This window comes from Lolium perenne, chromosome 2 (assembly GCF_019359855.2).
Source record: "Lolium perenne isolate Kyuss_39 chromosome 2, Kyuss_2.0, whole genome shotgun sequence".
NCBI classification, from domain to species: domain Eukaryota; kingdom Viridiplantae; phylum Streptophyta; class Magnoliopsida; order Poales; family Poaceae; genus Lolium; species Lolium perenne.
The window spans coordinates 327,219,796-327,237,195 of NC_067245.2; the positions used below are offsets into that span (position 1 = coordinate 327,219,796).

The 17,400-nt window shown below is 44.7% G+C and overlaps 2 protein-coding genes across 3 annotated transcripts; both read left to right on the forward strand.

The window, feature by feature from the left end:
* Positions 1-8,903: 8,903 nt before the first annotated feature.
* Positions 8,904-10,000, forward strand: LOC127337198 (early nodulin-like protein 6). The gene is made up of 2 exons (XM_051364144.2): positions 8,904-9,368; positions 9,480-10,000. The coding sequence occupies exons 1-2, from the start codon at positions 9,194-9,196 to the stop codon at positions 9,803-9,805; spliced, it is 501 nt and encodes a 166-aa protein (XP_051220104.1). The 5' UTR covers positions 8,904-9,193; the 3' UTR covers positions 9,806-10,000.
* A 184-nt stretch (positions 10,001-10,184) lies between these two features.
* Positions 10,185-16,167, forward strand: LOC127337197 (uracil-DNA glycosylase, mitochondrial). 2 transcript variants are annotated; one of them, XM_051364142.2, is made up of 7 exons: positions 10,192-10,534; positions 10,628-10,848; positions 12,594-12,752; positions 13,587-13,617; positions 14,250-14,385; positions 14,543-14,626; positions 15,754-16,167. In XM_051364142.2, the coding sequence occupies exons 1-7, from the start codon at positions 10,303-10,305 to the stop codon at positions 15,818-15,820; spliced, it is 930 nt and encodes a 309-aa protein (XP_051220102.1). In that variant the 5' UTR covers positions 10,192-10,302; the 3' UTR covers positions 15,821-16,167. The 2 variants fall into 2 exon arrangements, with proteins under 2 accessions (XP_051220103.1, XP_051220102.1); XM_051364143.2 differs by lacking the exon at positions 14,543-14,626 and having other exon boundaries at positions 10,185-10,534.
* The last annotated feature ends 1,233 nt before the right edge of the window (positions 16,168-17,400 follow it).

Here is a 17,400-nt window from a genome sequence, read left to right on the forward strand (position 1 = left end):
CGGGCGGATGCATTGGTCTTCCACCTTTGTTTCCTGCTCGGGGGCGGATTGGGTGGGCTTTGAAATTTCCAGATCCGAGGCGGAATCTTCCTTGGGAAGCTCCCGCATCTCGGATCGGATCTTCGCGACGGCGTCCAGCTCTGCGGCGGTCGCGTCTGCGTTACTTACCGGTGGGTTTCCGTCGGAATCGACGGTTTCCCGATGAAGATGTGAATGCCGCCAATTGGGACGATGGAGAGCTTGACGGGGTTTGTCCTAGCCGGAATCCAGCACTCATCCGGAGGGACGATCGGCAGATTCCCGGCGTAAAGGACGCGCCCCACAGCGATGGTGTCGTCGTAGCTTCCCATGGCGGAACCCTCCCGATTCCGGCCTCCAGACGCCACAGGCCCCACGGTGGGCGCCAACTGTCGTTGCCTAATCGACGGTACCTCGGAGGAGGGATCCTCACGAGGGGGAGAAGAAGTAGGGGCCATAGGGCGGAGTGCACACGGGACGGTGGTACGCGAGTTACCCAGCTTCGGAACACCTGCACGATGACAGGGCCTACTGCTGCTTGTCTGGAATTATCTGGGCGCTTTCGCGTTGTTACAATGAGTTGTGGTTGTGCCTCTAGGGCTCCCGGGATCCGGCTTATAAAGGCGCACGGATCTAGGGTTTACACGGAGAGTCCTAGCCGGATTACAGATAGCCTAGCTACGGTACAATATCTTGCCGTGCACGTCACGGATCCGCCTTCCATACATGTCGTACTGGATCCGGGTTCCTCATGGGCCTCCCTGGATCCGGGTCACTCCTAGGTCGGTGCGGATCCGGCCTGCTGATCCTGGGCTGGACTTCTTCCTTCATGATCAACAGCAACTGGGCCGCCCGATGGGCCACATGCCTCATCACCGTCTGTGGGCCACCCGGGCTTGCCGGATCTAGGCACTGTCGATGGTACACCCATGAAGTATACCCACAACAATAATGATCATGAAACTTCAAACGAGGAAACTACTGAACCTCGCAGATCGACAAGGGAACGTGCCACTCCTGATTGGTATGATCCTTGTCTAAATGTCATGATTGTGGATAACAATGATGAGGACCCTGCGACGTATGAAGAAGCGATGATGAGCCCAGATTCCAACAAATGGCAAGAAGCCATGAAATCCGAAATGGGATCCATGTATGATAACAAAGTATGGAATTTGGTAGACTTAACTGATATCCGTATGGCTGTCGAGAATAAATGGATCTTCAAGAGAAAAACAGATGCTGATGGTAATATTACTGTCTATAAAGCTCGACTTGTCGCAAAGGGTTTCCGACAAATTCAAGGAGTTGACTACGATGAGACTTTCTCACCCGTAGCGAAGCTAAAATCTGTGAGGATTTTGTTAGCAATAGCTGCATTTTTCGATTATGAGATTTGGCAGATGGATGTCAAAACGGCGTTCCTTAATGGAGACATTGAGGAAGAGTTGTATATGGTACAACCCAAAGGTTTTGTCGATCCTAAAAATGCTGACAAAGTATGCAAACTTCAGCGTTCAATCTATGGACTGAAGCAAGCATCAAGAAGTTGGAACCGACGTTTTGATAAGGTGATCAAAGACTTCGGGTTTATACAGTGTCATGGAGAGGCCTGTATTTACAAGAAAGTGAGTGGGAGCTACGTAGCATTCTGATATTATATGTAGATGACATATTATTGATCGGGAATGATATAGAACTATTAAGCAGTGTTAAGGGTTATTTGAATAATAGTTTTTCAATGAAAGACCTTGGTGAAGCATCGTATATATTAGGCATCAAGATTTATAGAGATAGATCAAGACGCCTAATAGGGCTATCACAGAGTACATATCTGGACAAGATTCTAAAGAAGTTTAGAATGGACGAAAGTAAGAAAGGGTTCTTACCTATGTTACCGAGGCAAGGTATTGAGTAAGACTCAAGGACCGGCTACGCGGAAGAAAGAGAAAGGATGAGTAATATCTCCTATGCCTCGGCGATGGGATCTATCATGTATGCCATGCTATGTACTAGACCGGATATAGCACATCTTTGTTAGTTTGACTAGCGAGATATCAAAGTGATCCAGGGAATGGAACATCGGACAGTGATCAAGAATATCTGAAGTACTTGAAAAGAACTAAGGATATGTTTCTTTGTTATGGAGGTGACCAAGAGCTCGTTGTAAACGGTTACACCGATGCAAGTTGGAACACCGATCCCGATGACTCTAAGTCACAATGCAGGTACGTGTTTATATTGAATGGTGCTGCGATGGCTGGGCAAGCTCGAAGCGGTGCACGGTGGCGAAGTCTTCAACAGAATCAGAGTACATAAGCGGCTTCGGAGGCTTCATCGGAAGCGGTATGGATGAAGAGGTTCATTGTAGAGCTCGGTGTGGTTCCTAGTGCATTGGACCCATTAATCATTCTTTGTGATAACATGGGTGCCATCGCCAATGCACAAGAGCCAAGGTCACACAAGAGGCTGAAGCATATCAAGCTGCGTTACCACTCGATTCGCGAGTACATCGAAGATGGAGAAGTAAAGATTTGCAAAGTACACACTGATCTGAATGTAGCAGATCCGTTGACTAAAGCTCTCCCTAGGGCAAAGCATGACCAACACCAGAATGCCATGGGTGTTAGGTATATTACAATGTAATCTAGATTATTGACTCTAGTGCAAGTGGGAGACTGAAGGAGATATGCCCTAGAGGCAATAATAAAGTGGTTATTATTTATATCTTTATGTTTATGATAAATGTTTATATATCATGCTAGAATTGTATTAACCGAAACATTAGTACATGTGTGATATGTAGACAAACAAGAAGTCCCTAGTATGCCTCTTAAACTAGCTTGTTGATTAATGGATGATTAGTTTCATAATCATGAACATTGGATGTTATTAATAACAAGGTTATATCATTATATGAATGATGTAATGGACACACCCAATTAAGCGTAGCATAAGATCTCGTCATTAAGTTATTTGCTATAAGCTTTCGATACATAGTTACCTAGTCCTTATGACCATGAGATCATGTAAATCACTTATACCGGAAAGGTACTTTGATTACACCAAACACCACTGCGTAAATGGGTGGCTATAAAGGTGGGATTAAGTATCCGGAAAGTATGAGTTGAGGCATATGGATCAACAGTGGGATTTGTCCATCCCGATGACGGATAGATATACTCTGGGCCCTCTCGGTGGAATGTCGTCTAAATGTCTTGCAAGCATATGAATGAGTTCATAAGAGACCACATACCACGGTACGAGTAAAGAGTACTTGTCAGGAGACGAGGTTGAACAAGGTATAGAGTGATACCGAAGATCAAACCTCGGACAAGTAAAATATCGCGAGACAAAGGGAATTGGTAATATACGTGTATGGTTCATTCGATCACTAAAGTCATCGTTGAATATGTGGGAGCCATTATGGATCTCCAGATCCCGCTATTGGTTATTGGTCGGAGTGAGTACTCAACCATGTCCGCATAGTTCACGAACCGTAGGGTGACACACTTAAAGTTGGATGTTGAAATGGTAGTACTTGAATATGGAATGGAGTTCGAATATTTGTTCGGAGTCCCGGATGAGATCCCGGACATCACGAGGAGTTCCGGAATGGTCCGGAGAATAAGATTCATATATAGGATGTCATTTTATGTGAAATAAAATGTCGCGGAAGGTTCTATGGAAGGTTCTAGAAGGTTCTAGAAAGTCCGAAAGAAACCACCAAGGAAGGTGGAGTCCACATGGGACTCCACCTCCATGGCCGGCCAGCCCTAGATGGGGTGGAGTCCCAAGTGGACTCCACCATAGGGGGCCGGCCACCCCCCACATGGGAGGTGGAAATCCCACCTTTGGGTGGGAGTCCTAGTTGGGCTAGGTTTCCCCCTCTTATGGAAGGTTTTGGTTTCGGGTCTTATTCGAAGACTTGGACACCAACACTTGGGATCCACCTATATAATGAGGGGCCAAGGGAGGGGGCCGGCCAACCCAAGACCACAAGCTGGCCGCCCCCCATAGAGTGGCCGGCCACCCCTCCCAAACCCTAGCCGCCCCCCTCTCCTCCATATTGCCCGCGTAGCTTAGCGAAGCTCCGCCGGACTTCTTCACCGCCACCGACACCACGCCGTCGTGCTGTCGGATTCAAGAGGAGCTACTACTTCCGCTGCCCGCTGGAACGGGGAGGTGGACGTCGTCTTCATCAACAACCGAACGTGTGACCGAGTACGGAGGTGCTGCCCGTTCGTGGCGCCGGAACCGATCGTGATCAAGATCTTCTACGCGCTTTTGCAAGCGGCAAGTGATCGTCTACCGCAGCAACAAGAGCCTCATCTTGTAGGCTTTGGAATCTCTTCAAGGGTGAGACTCGATACCCCCTCGTTGCTACCGTCTTCTAGATTGCATCTTGGCTTGGATTGCGTGTTCGCGGTAGGAAATTTTTTGTTTTCTATGCAACGTTATCCTACAAGAAATTCATCCAACATAGCAAAAGAGGCAATGCGAAATAAAAGGCAGAATCTGTCAAAACAGAACAGTTCGTATTGACGAATTTTATCGAGGCACCAGACTTGCTCAAATGAAAATGCTCAAATTGAATGAAAGTTGCGTACATATCGGAGGATCACTCACGTAAATTGGCATAATTTTCTGAGTTACCTACAGGGAAAACAACCCAGATTCGTGACAGCAAAGAAATCTGTTTCTGCACAGTAATCCAAATCTAGTATGAACTTTTCTATCAACGGCTTTACTTGGCACAATAAAAAACTAAACTAAGATAAGGAGAGGTTGCTACAGTAGTAAACAACTTCCAAGACACAAAATAAAAACAAAGTACTGTAGGTAAAAACATGGGTTGTCTCCCATAAGCGCTTTTCTTTAACGCCTTTCAGCTAGGCGCAGAAAGTGTGCATCAAGTATTATCAAAGGGTGGTGCATTCTCAGCGAGGTGTGGAGTTTTCTCAACCAGGCATAGTATATTAGATACATAAGTTTTAGCATCTCCCTTTTCATTAGTCTTAGGCGTGCTACTCTCATCAAACAAATTTTTAGGAACAAGCCAAGCATAGTTATTTTCTAGTGCATCATTCATAGCTAAGAGTTTACATGGTATTGGTGCTTTGATCTCCCCTCCATCATTAATATTATTAGTGTACTTTATTCTATCCATATCCATCTTTTCAAGGAGACTAACAAAATTGGTGTAAGAACCAAGCATATTAAATTTAGCAAAGACCTTTCTAGCCTCTCTCGCTATACCACCAAATTCTCTAAGAAGGGTTTCTAAAACAAAATCTTTCTTTTCCCCTTCTTCCATATCACTAAGTGTGAGAAACATGTGTTGGATTATAGGATTGAGATTAACAAATTTAGTTTCCAACATGCGAACTAAAGCAGCAGCAGCAATTTCATAGGTAGGGGCAAGGTCTACCAAGTGTCTATCCTCAAAATCGTCAACGGTACTAACATGGTTGAAGAATTCTTCTATATTATTTCTCCCAATTATAGACCCACGTCCTACCGGTATGTCTTTCGTGGTAAAATTAAAAGGGAACATGATGAAATAAGTAAAGTAAATGCAAGTAACTAATTTTTTTGTGTTTTTGATATAGCAAACAAGATAGCAAATAAAGTAAAACTAGCAACTAATTTTTTTTTGTATTTTGATTTAGTGCAGCAAACAAAGTAGTAAATAAAACTAAGCAAGACAAAAACAAAGTAAAGAGATTGAGAAGTGGAGTCTCCCCTTGCAGCGTGTCTTGATCTCCCCGGCAACGGCGCCAGAAATTTGCTTGATGCGTGTGGTTGACACGTCCGTTGGGAACCCCAAGAGGAAGGTGTGATGCGCACAGCGGCAAATTTCCCTCAGTAAGAAACCAAGGTTTAATCGAACCAGTAGGAGTCAAGAAGCACGTTGAAGGTTGATGGCAGCGGGATGTAGTGCGGCGCAACACCAGAGATTCAGGCGCCAACGTGGAACCTGCACAACACAACCAAAGTACTTTGCCCCAACGAAACAGTGAGGTTGTCAATCTCACCGGCTTGCTGTAACAAAGGATTAACCGTATTGTGTGGAAGATGATTGTTTGCAGAAAACGATAAAACAGATTGCGATGGGTGTATTTCAGTATAGAGAATTGGACCGGGGTCCACAGTTCACTAGAGGTGTCTCTCCCATAAGATAAACAGCATGTTGGGTGAACAAATTACAGTTGGGCAATTGACAAATAAAGAGGGCATGGCCATGCACATACATATCATGATGAGTATAGTGAGATTTAATTGGGCATTACGACAAAGTACATAGACCGCCATCCAACTGCATCTATGCCTAAAAAGTCCACCTTCAGGTTATCATCCGAACCCCCTCCAGTATTAAGTTGCTAACAACAGACAATTGCATTAAGTATTGCGCGTAATGTAACTAGTAACTACATCCTTGAACATAGCACTAATGTTTTATCCCTAGTGGCAACAGCACATCCACAACCTTAGAACTTTACATCACTTTGTCCCGAGATATCAATGGAGGCATGAACCCACTATCGAGCATAAATACTCCCTCTTGGAGTTACAAGCATCTACTTGGCCAGAGCATCTACTAGTAACGGAGAGCATGCAAGATCATAAACAACACATAGACATAACTTTGATAATCAACATAACAAGTATTCTCTATTCATCGGATCCCAACAAACGCAACATATAGAATTACAGATAGATGATCTTGATCATGTTAGGCAGCTCACAAGATCCGACAATGAAGCACAATGGGGAGAAGACAACCATCTAGCTACTGCTATGGACCCATAGTCCAGGGGTAGACTACTCACACATCACTCCGGAGGCGACCATGGCGGCGTAGAGTCCTCCGGGAGATGATTCCCCTCTCCGGCAGGGTGCCGGAGGCGATCTCTGGATCCCAGAGATGGGATCGGCGGCGGCGGCGTCTCTGGAAGGTTTTCCGTATCGTGGCTCTCGGTACAGGGGGTTTCGCAACGGAGGCTTTAAGTAGGCGGAAGGGCAGGTCAGGAGGCGGCACGAGGGCCCCACACCATAGGGCCGCGCGGCCAAGGGGGGGGGCCGCGCCGCCCTAGGGTGTGGCCCCCTCGTGGCCCCTCTTCGTCTCCTCTTCGGACTTCTGGAAGCTTCGTGGCAAAATAGGACCCTGGGCGTTGATTTCGTCCAATTCCGAGAATATTTCGTTACTAGGATTTCTGAAACCAAAAATAGCAGAAAACAGCAACTGGCACTTCGGCATCTTGTTAATAGGTTAGTTCCAGAAAATGCACGAATATGACATAAAGTGTGCATAAAACATGTAGATAACATCAATAATGTGGCATGGAACATAAGAAATTATCGATACGTCGGAGACGTATCAGCGGCTAACATTTACCGGCGGCGCACCAAGCTTCTAGTGCGCCGGCGGTATCGGTTCTTCACCGGCGAGGCGCCCTTCTGGTGCGCCGGCGGTATTTGCCACCGGTGCGCGTCAATATTGGTTCGCCGGCGCCATAATCTGCATCTATAGCCCTTTTCCTAGTAGTTTTATATGGAAGTTTGAAACCCTATTTATCTCTCACGGATTTTTTGGAACAAATCCATAAAATTCATGAAACTCTTTCGATTAGTTCGAAACATTCTGAAGCTACTAGAACACTTCCGATAATGTTTCTCTCTCATATCAAGTGAAAGATCAATTCTAGTGTACCTCCGTGATATCTTATAGTATCAATTTCATTGCTTCATGATATTATGGATACCTAAGGTGAGACTTTAGCATCCTCGTGATGCAATTCTTGATCGCATTACCGTTAGCCTCGATCTGGTTTCATTATATTTATCGTGTTGTCATTCATTGTCCTTGTAATTCATATTACAGTTTCTATCCAAATGATTGGGTGACACCGTAATACCGAGATGAGCCTTGAGTATATCTCTCCTTATACCGTAGGAGCAATTCTCACTCTTGAGTCACCAAATCGTCAAACATTCTTTCCAACATACATGACTATCACCTTTCTCGCCTCCTTTTACGGTATGTCTTTCGAAATGAGATCTCTTGATACTATCATGGTCTAATGATTCGTTTCATAATATTACACATGGATAGTACTATTAACAAGGAATAATGTTTCATAGTATATCGAATAAAACTGGATGAATTTAGTACCATTGTTCTTCTCAACATTCTAGTCAGTACTACCAATACTCATGATCAGGAAACATGATCATCAAACAAAAGATAAACTAGTCCTAGAGGCGGGGACTGAGAACACTTGTTTATTCATTCTTATACACATGCTCATGAGTGTTCTATGAATCTCATATTCAAGACATATAGCCGTCGTAGCATATTAAGATAAACTTAATCACAAAACTAATAATGAACACTTTAATAGAGCAAAACTTGGAGAAGACAAGAAAAATACGATGAGAATATAAAGGCCACGCCAGGGATACATTTTCTAACCATTTGTGTTACTACCTCTGTCCATAAATAGGCGTATGAGATTTATCTAAATCTCGATGTATCTAGACGCTATTTAGTGTTTAGATACATCCAGATTTAGATAAACCTTAGAAATTTATTTATAGACAGAGGGAGTATATTTGTTTACCCGGTTCTTTTTTAGAACATGCTCTTAGGAATCTTCTAAGCCAAACCAGAGTTTTTCATTTATATTTAAAAATAGACTGAAATGAAAGAAAAAAATGAGGAGGAAAAAAACATGCCAAACTTCAAATCTAGGGGTGGCCCGTTTGTTAATCAGGCCACAAAAGCTCTATTGCTCCAAAGTCCAAACGACGGAACGAATCTCAGGATTGGTCTGCCCAGCCCAGTGAGGCAGCGATTCGCGCGCGCGGTCAAAGCTTGCGACGGATCGAGCAGATCCTCCCGCGGCGACCCAACTCCGCCTCTGCGCGCGCATGCACGGGCACGGCACCACGTACTCGGCGCCTCCACCATTCTCTCCCCGGCGACCCTAACCGCCTCCTCCCCAACTCGCCTCTCCATCCCTATTAATTCGCTCCCCCATCCGCATGCCATCGCCGATCGATCGAGCCAACTAATCTTCCGATTCGCGAAGGAATTACTGGCCACCATTAGCTCGACCGGAAGAAATCAAGACACCTACGTACGTGTCTCCGGTTAGCCGCGCTCGCGGCCATGGCGAATAGGCCAATGATCACTCTCGGGGTGCTCCTGGCGCTCATCGGCGCGTCGTGCGCCGCCGACTTCGAGGTCGGCGGCGACGCCGGGTGGGTCGTGCCGCCGGCCGGCCAGGCCGGCACCTACAACGAGTGGGCGTCCAAGAACCGCTTCCTCCTCGGCGACAGCGTCCGTAAGACCCATTCATTCCATTCCACCGCTCACTGCATCAATCATCGATTCGATCGTTAACAATAATGCGATTGTGCGTGCCTGAACATTGATCGCGTGCGTGGCTGGTCAGATTTCAAGTACAAGAAGGACTCGGTGATGGTGGTGACGGAGGAGGAGTACGACAAGTGCGCGTCCACGCACCCCATCTTCTTCTCCAACAACGGCGACACCGAGGTGCGCCTGGACCACGCGGGCCTCTTCTACTTCATCAGCGGCGTCACCGGCCACTGCGAGCGCGGCCAGAAGATGGCCGTCAAGGTCATCGGCCCCGACGCGCCCCCGCCGGCGCCACCGAGCCCGCCACACCCCAGCGGCGCCGCCCCCGCCGTCGCGTTCGCTGGCGCCCTTGCTGCCGTCGCGGCGACGCTTTTGCCGGTCGTTCTTCGTGGTGTTTAGTTTGGCGCGCGCAGTATGGTGTCCGGAAACTCATAATTTTGTTCGCGCTTAGTTGAATGTTGTCTGTTTTCGTTGGGTGATTTTATGTCACTGGCTTCTTAATACTCTCGCGCTTCACAATGTGGATCCATATTACATTTGCTCAATTTGTAATGACGGTAATTTTTGGATTAAAAAAAAGTGACATGAACCAAAGGCAGGTACGAAATAAAAAAACAATTCCCGACTATTGCGAGAACGGGCCGTGCAAATTTCAATACGGCCCACCGGAGTACACCAAACGAGCCCGACAGGCGTAGCCACGACCCACAGCACAGAATACGGCCGGCTCCGACGAAGAATTCACCACGCGGCGGCGGCGGCGGCCGTGGCGCCCAAAAATCCAACCGCGCACGCGCGCCCAAAAATTGCCGCCGCCCATTTCATCCCCTTCTTCTCCCTCCTCGCGCCGCGCGCCCATTCCCTCCACCGACGGCCCCAAGAACTCCCAGAACCCCATGGCGCCGCCGCCGTCACCTCCCACCGCCCCCAAAACCATCGCCGACTTCTTCGTGCGCCCCGCCAAGCGCCTCCGCTCCAGCGCAACCGCCACCGTCATCCCCGCCGCCTCCCTCTCCTCCTCCTCCTCCCCCAACCCCTCCTCGCTCTCGCCTGAGCAGCGTCGCCGCGCCGACACCAACCTCGCCCTCGCCCGCGCGCGCCGCAACCTCCGCCTCGCCGAGTCCAAAGGTACCATCTTCCACCCGCCGCCTTACTACGGTTCCGATTCGCGCGCGCGCCCGGCTTGCCGGTCCCGTAACCATCTGCCTGCGGGGGTTGCAGCGTCCGGGGGCGCCGGGAAGCTGGAGGAGCTGCTCGTCGAGGAGACGTGGCTGGAGGCGCTGGACGGGGAGCTGCGCAAGCCCTACGCGCTCGACCTCTGCCGCTTCGTCGCCCACGAGCGGACGCTCGGCAAGGCGCCCGTCTACCCGCCGACCCACCTCGTCTTCCACGCGCTCCACACCACCCCCTTCAATAACGTCAAAGCCGTCATCATCGGCCAGGTACCAAATCCAAAGCTACTGAAATTGTTGCTTACTACTTTGTTGTTAGAAAATCCAGTCTTTACTTGACATGCCGATACATGGTAGAGTAACCGTCATGTATGTGCTTCTTTTGTGGTGGAATGGCTTATTGATTTGCCATGTGTGGAATGCTGCATCAGCTACATACCTGGGGAAATGGTAATTAGGGTTATCACCTATGGCGACTCGGACATTGCTCGGTTTATCATAGAAGGTTAAAAGGTTATGCTTTTTTTGTTAGGGTCCTCTTGCTAGCGTTGACATTGAGCAATTTTGTAGGGTACATTGTTGTTTGTTTTATCATTACTTGATTCGTAAAGAACTTCGTGTGAAGTCGGTCAATAGCAATTTTGCAGGGTACATTGTTAACCAGAAGGTCCTGTTTGTGCTTGACATTACGATATATGGTAGACGAACCATCATGATGTGCTTCTTTTGTGATGGGATAGCTATTGATGCTCCATCTGTGAAATGCTGCATCTGCATACATAGGCGGGGGAGATGGTGGATTGGAAATTTGGAATAATCATCTATGCTGCCTCTGACAGTGCTCTGTTTAGACTAGAATGTTACACTGTACTTTTTTTTGTTGGATTGCTCTTGCAAGCGTTGCCACATTGAGCGACTATGCAGGATACATTGTTTTATGTTAAATCGTTATTTGATTCGCAAAGAACAGTGTGAAGTAGGTTATGAGCTAGTAGTAATGTGTACTGTTATGCTGTGGAAAGTATGTGACTTCACGTGAGCAGCAATTTTCAGAACCCGGACAAGAGTAAATTCAATACCTTAGTGATGATCACATCCTGGAGTATCTGGCACGAACTAAACAGGGCGGGTCTTCAGAAATGAGCACAAAAGCATGGAACAAATCATCTCACAGATTAAATGGGATACAATCCAGTGGGCGTTGGCTACCCGGGGTCGTTTCAGTATCTCCATGGCTGTAGAAGTGTAGATGCAGGCTATTTGCAGGTCTTAGATTCAGGCTAGTTTTTTCGGTTGTTTTCTCTATCGTGGGGATGACAGACTAGTTTCTTAAAGTTTTGCTAGTTGCATTTTCTGAACATGCTATATCTGCTGTGTCTGTGTTGGTCGTGCACTCTTTGCCTTCGGGCTGTTTTTCTTCTATCTATTTATTCACATGCAGTTCTCCTGCATGATTCGAAAAAAAGTATGTGGCTGTTAGCCAGTTGGTCTGACTTTGGTCTAGAGTTTATCTTTGTTACCATGATGGCTGCTGCATGGCTAATGATGTTGAATTAAAAGCCTGGATAAAGTAATCTGCAGTTCCATATGCAGGAATAAAATCTATTGCATCGGTTCTGCATATACAATATCATGCCACACTAACTAATTTTGGAGCTAGCTTGTATGTTTGATCAGTATGTCGTGTCACAGTAACCTGCAGTTACATTTGGTTTTCATTTATCTTTGAACCTACTTGGTTGCTAAACATACCATATAATTTTCATTTATCTTTGAACCTACTTTGCATCTTTATTTCATGATATCTGTTTATCGCGCACTAAGTTTTGATTTTTTTGTGTGTTTGAAATCTTTCTTTCTATGCTTGCTTTAGTATTGTGGGTCATTGCCCCACGTAATAGTTAATGATGCCTACCTAATAATAGCAGTGCGCAGGATACCACAAGCTTTTTTTTTTTGCAAAATTGGATGAATTAGTTTTCAGTATTTCATGTTGCTGATTGTTTACTTTTCAGGATCCATACCATGGTCCTGGTCAGGCCATGGGATTGTCGTTTTCAGTACCAGAGGGGATCAAAATTCCTTCAAGCTTACAGAACATGTTTAAAGAGCTGCATAAAGATCTAGGTTGTACTGTCCCATCCCATGGGAATTTGGAAAGATGGGCTGTGCAGGTAAGATGGTTTGATATAACATTATAATATAGTAATATATAATACATACAAATAAAACAATGTGTCTGCTCTCCTATTTTATCTTAATATTAAGTTATTAACTAGTAAGAGTTTCTAATATTAATTCATGTTGCAATAGGAGGATTGGTATGTGCAAATATACCATGAAATGTTTTACTACCTCTCTCCATAAAAGGATGTCAAAAGTTTTTTTAAATTGAAATGTATCTAGACACTTTTTAGTGTATAGATACATCTGAATTTAGATAAATCTTCGACATCCTTTTATACATGGAGGTAGTACATCTTTTCACGTGTTACAATCCCAAAGGGCTCAGTCAGTCTTGCAGTTTCAGCGCAGAGAGGATATCTATCATGTACCACAAATCATGTGCCTTCAGTCCAAAAGTCCCTGGAAACAGTTTTTGTGTCGGGTTTTGGAAATCTAATCAGTTGAACCTCTTTCTTTGAATACTAGTTTCAGCCAAAACCCATTTCAATATGCCACTACAATTATCAGATGAACCAAGTAATTTTGCATTTTCTGGTCCTTTTATCCCATATAGGATGCCACAGAAGCAATTGGTTTGCTACACTATATTTAGGCCGAACAATTAGATTGTATTTGAAATCCTGAATGGGCAACAATGTGATGCTGGACCTGAAACAGTCTAGCTTTATGTATATTAAAATTAAATGTAGAAAATAATGATGGTGCGTCCTATGGCCAACTTGTGTTACTGCTAGTTTTCTTAATTCCTAGAAGACCATAAGTTTTCTTTTGATTTTTTTTTGGAGATATTCACTAACTCAAAAAAAAAATGTATCTTGCAGGGTGTTCTTATGCTCAATACTGTGCTAACAGGTATGGCTGTTTTCCTCATCAGGATGAAACATATGTCATTCCTTAGCTTTCATATATGTACCACCAGTTTAAATTAATTTCTGCACTTGAATCTTGATTACAGAAACTATGCTTATTTCTTATTCTAATTAGTTGCACTTCACTGTATTCTGGTTTTCTGTTTTATTCTAGTAGCTTACTCTAGGCCGGTTGATATTTGTGGATTCTTTTCTCCTTAGCATTGTTGGCCTAGCATTAGTTGCACTTCACTGTATTCTGGTTTTCTACTCTAGGCCGGTTGATATTTGTGGATTCTTTTCTCCTTAGCATTGTTGTCCTAGCAGTTGTCTTTGCAGATAAAGGTTATCTTGTCAAATCTGCAGTAGCTGTTTGTCTTATGGCTGGGCATGGTAAACTATTCTGTAATTTTAATTGGGGCTGCCGATACCCTTGATGCTGAATTGGAATTACGCTGTCTAGTGCCCCGTTCACTCATGCTAGTGTGAAAGTATGACCTTGATATTGTTGCATGCTCTAGTGATTAATCTTTTAATTCATACTCTTTAGTGATGTACTAGTATTTTACAGTAAATTTGACTTTTTTGGAGTTGCAGCTTGCTAAAGTTTGTTGATTTCATTTTTTTCCTGATCAGTGAGGGAGCACCAAGCCAACTCTCATGCCAAGAAAGGATGGGAGCAGTTCACTGATGCTGTCATTAAGACAATATCAGAAAAGAAATCAGGATTAGTTTTTCTTCTCTGGGGAAACTCAGCTCAAGCTAAGATAAGGTATGCTTAATTTTATCTCGAACTCTGCAGAGTTCAGACTGTAAAAGGAAAGTTTCATAAGCTGGCCATCGACAACTTGCTGTTCCTGATCATTATATTTGGACCTCAGAAACACATAAACATTCAGAGTACGTGCTTTTTCTTTTTCTTTTTGCAGACTAATTGATGAAACTAAACATCACATTTTAAAGTCTGCCCATCCATCAGGCCTGTCTGCGCACAGAGGTTTCTTTGGATGCAGGTTTATTTTCTTTGCAATTCTAGTAAATTCTCTTCAATGATTTTGGTGCTTGTCATAAATGAAAATCTGAACTCCATCCCTTATAAAAAATAAAAAAATTGATGAAACTACATGATAGAAATGATAAACGTATTCCAGTTGCATGTCATTATGACACTAGTGCGGGGATTTGGGTGGCCACAAGAATAAAAGGACGATTACCATTTACAATATCGAATCACTATATTCTTCACCACTTGTGGCATTCTGTGCAGCACTGTAAGGTTTGTTTGATGCTAGGCAGTACGAAAACCCACTAATGACCCGTATCTTTGTTACTTTACTTGTTTCACTAGTGGCTTATACTATGAACAAACCTTTAACTCTACCTGCACCATGATCTTGTGATACTGTCCGTCCATGCTGAGTGGCGCGATGAACACTCATTGCTTTTGCCTGTCATGTCATGCCTTAACTTTCCCAACTTGATGTTACTTTTCCCTTTTCACTTACTGCTGCTAATGGCTGTGCCTAATAAGGAACTTCGAATCAGATCGTGTTTATGGGGCCAATTCAAATAAATCAAATGGTTCTTTCCCTGTGTTTATCCATCAATCTTCGGAGACTTTTCTCAGCTACTGAATTTTGTATTTTGATTTCTCCTGTCGTGCCAATCTTAAACCCACTACTGACCTGTATCTTTGTTACTGTACATGTTTTGGTAGTGTGTTATAATGATCCACCCAATGAACAAACCTTTAACTCTAACTGCACCATTATCAAATGCTACTGTACATGTTTTGGTAGTGTGTTATAATGACCCACCCAATGAACAAACCTTTAACTCTAACTGCACCATTATCAAATGCTACTGTCCGTCCATGCCGAGTGGTGCGATGAACACTCAACTTTTGCATTTCTTTTCATGTCTTAACTTTCCCTTGATATTACTTTTCCCTTTTCACTTACTGGTGTTAATGGCTCTGCTGCCTAATACGGGACGTCGAATCCGATCGTGGCATCGCATGTCCCCAATTCAATCAAATCAAATGGTTCTTTTCCGTGTGGTTATCTTTCAATCTCTGGAGACTCTTCTCAGCTGCTAATATCTGCATTATGATCTCTCTTGTCGTGTCAATCTTGAACAGGCACTTTTCGCAGACGAATCAGATCCTGGAGAGGCTAGGGCTATCCACCATCGACTGGCAGCTCTAGATGGCCATTGGAAGACACCATGTGACCTGTCCGCCTGCCCGATAACCACCGCGGTCCATTCCATGGAAGGTAGATGTCGCGAGGTCCATCGTCCGGGGCCATCATTTTGCAGCACAACTTGAACCACTTGGCTGCAGGAAATGCTACTCTACTGGGTGCTGCTGCATGTATAGGGCAAACCCAACTTAGCTTCCTCTCTCACCCTCCGGTCATACCCTACCTATGATGATCTGATTATGTTACACATTCATGTCAAACGCTGATGTTTTGTCTGCTTCGGCTGTTGTGTACGTGCAACTGCTCTGTACGACTATATGTCGGCTGCTGCTGAATGTGTCACATGACAACTGGGCCTCTTTTTTTTAGATCAAAAGGCCGCAGCCCCATTCCACTTTTCATTGAAAAATGAAATGACAGTCTCCCCAAGAGTTTACAGCATATCATCCAGATAAAAGAAAAGATCAGGCTAAGGCCTACCATAATTCACCTGTCACAACTAGCTAACTTTTTAAACCAACTGCAACTGAAAGGCTACAGTGAGCTAAAACATCTCACAAAGAAATGCAACTCCCAGGAAGGTTTTGCACATGAAGCAAACTCATGCCCGCTGCAACCTGCCTTGAGCCAACACTTCAGGGGTTCGAGGACCCAACGCCACCATCAATCTCCTTTTCTTCATTTGCTTGTTAGCGCTGGGGCTTTCACCATCTTCTTCTCCATACTGACGATGCACTTCTCCAGGAGACTTGTATATCTTGTTGGGCACAGGGGAAGCCATCTTTTCAGCAACCTCACAAGGCGCACCCACAGGACCTGCATTCCAGACCATAAGCAGTTTCGAAATAAAATGTCATTTCTATGTTTCCACATTGTCCACATGAAAGCAGTAGAAACCATGTTAATCACAGCATTCTTCTTGTTGCTTATCCAGAATTTAGCCACATTTTCATAATTTCCACCTACATGTCTGCCCAGAATCACAGATAACTCTGACCACATGATTTTCACAATATCACACGAGAAAAATAAATGATCATTACTTTCTTTCTCAGCACATAAAAGGCAAGTCTCATCAACTACGTTCTGTCGCTTAGCTAGGTTTTCTCTAGTGAGAAGTTTGTTGTGTGATAACAACCAGAGAAAGATTTGCACCCTAGGAGGCACAAATAAACTCCAAACAGCAGGTATGTACACCGGGGTAACCCCCCTAAAATTAAGGACTGCATATAAAGATTGTGAGGTATACACTCCAGAGCTGTGAAGCTCCCAAACCATTGCATCTTCCACGCCATCATACTTGATGGATTTAGCAATCTGCTCAATTTGTAACCATTGCTCCATCATGGCTGGGCTAAAATTTCTCCTAAAGGTGAGTTTTAGATCCAGCCCATCCCAAATATCTCTAATAGTAGCCCCTTGCTGGTTACAAATATAATATATCTCCCAAAAAATTATTGCCAAGCTAGTGCTTCCCAGCCATTGATCCTCCCAAAACCTTATCATTCTTCCATCTCCAATTTTCCATTTGTAACCTAGTCTCGCGGCGTTTGCAGCCCACATAACTCCTTTCCAAAAAGGTG

Coding starts and splice junctions, on each gene's coding strand:
- LOC127337197 (XM_051364142.2), top strand. CDS start 10,303: ATGGCGCCGCCGCCGTCACCTCCCACCGCCCCCAAAACCATCGCCGAC. Junction 12,753..13,586: donor TGGAAAGATGGGCTGTGCAG/GTAAGATGGTTT, acceptor TGTATCTTGCAG/GGTGTTCTTATGCTCAATAC. Junction 13,618..14,249: donor GCTCAATACTGTGCTAACAG/GTATGGCTGTTT, acceptor TTTCCTGATCAG/TGAGGGAGCACCAAGCCAAC.
- LOC127337198 (XM_051364144.2), top strand. CDS start 9,194: ATGGCGAATAGGCCAATGATCACTCTCGGGGTGCTCCTGGCGCTCATC. Junction 9,369..9,479: donor CCTCCTCGGCGACAGCGTCC/GTAAGACCCATT, acceptor GTGGCTGGTCAG/ATTTCAAGTACAAGAAGGAC.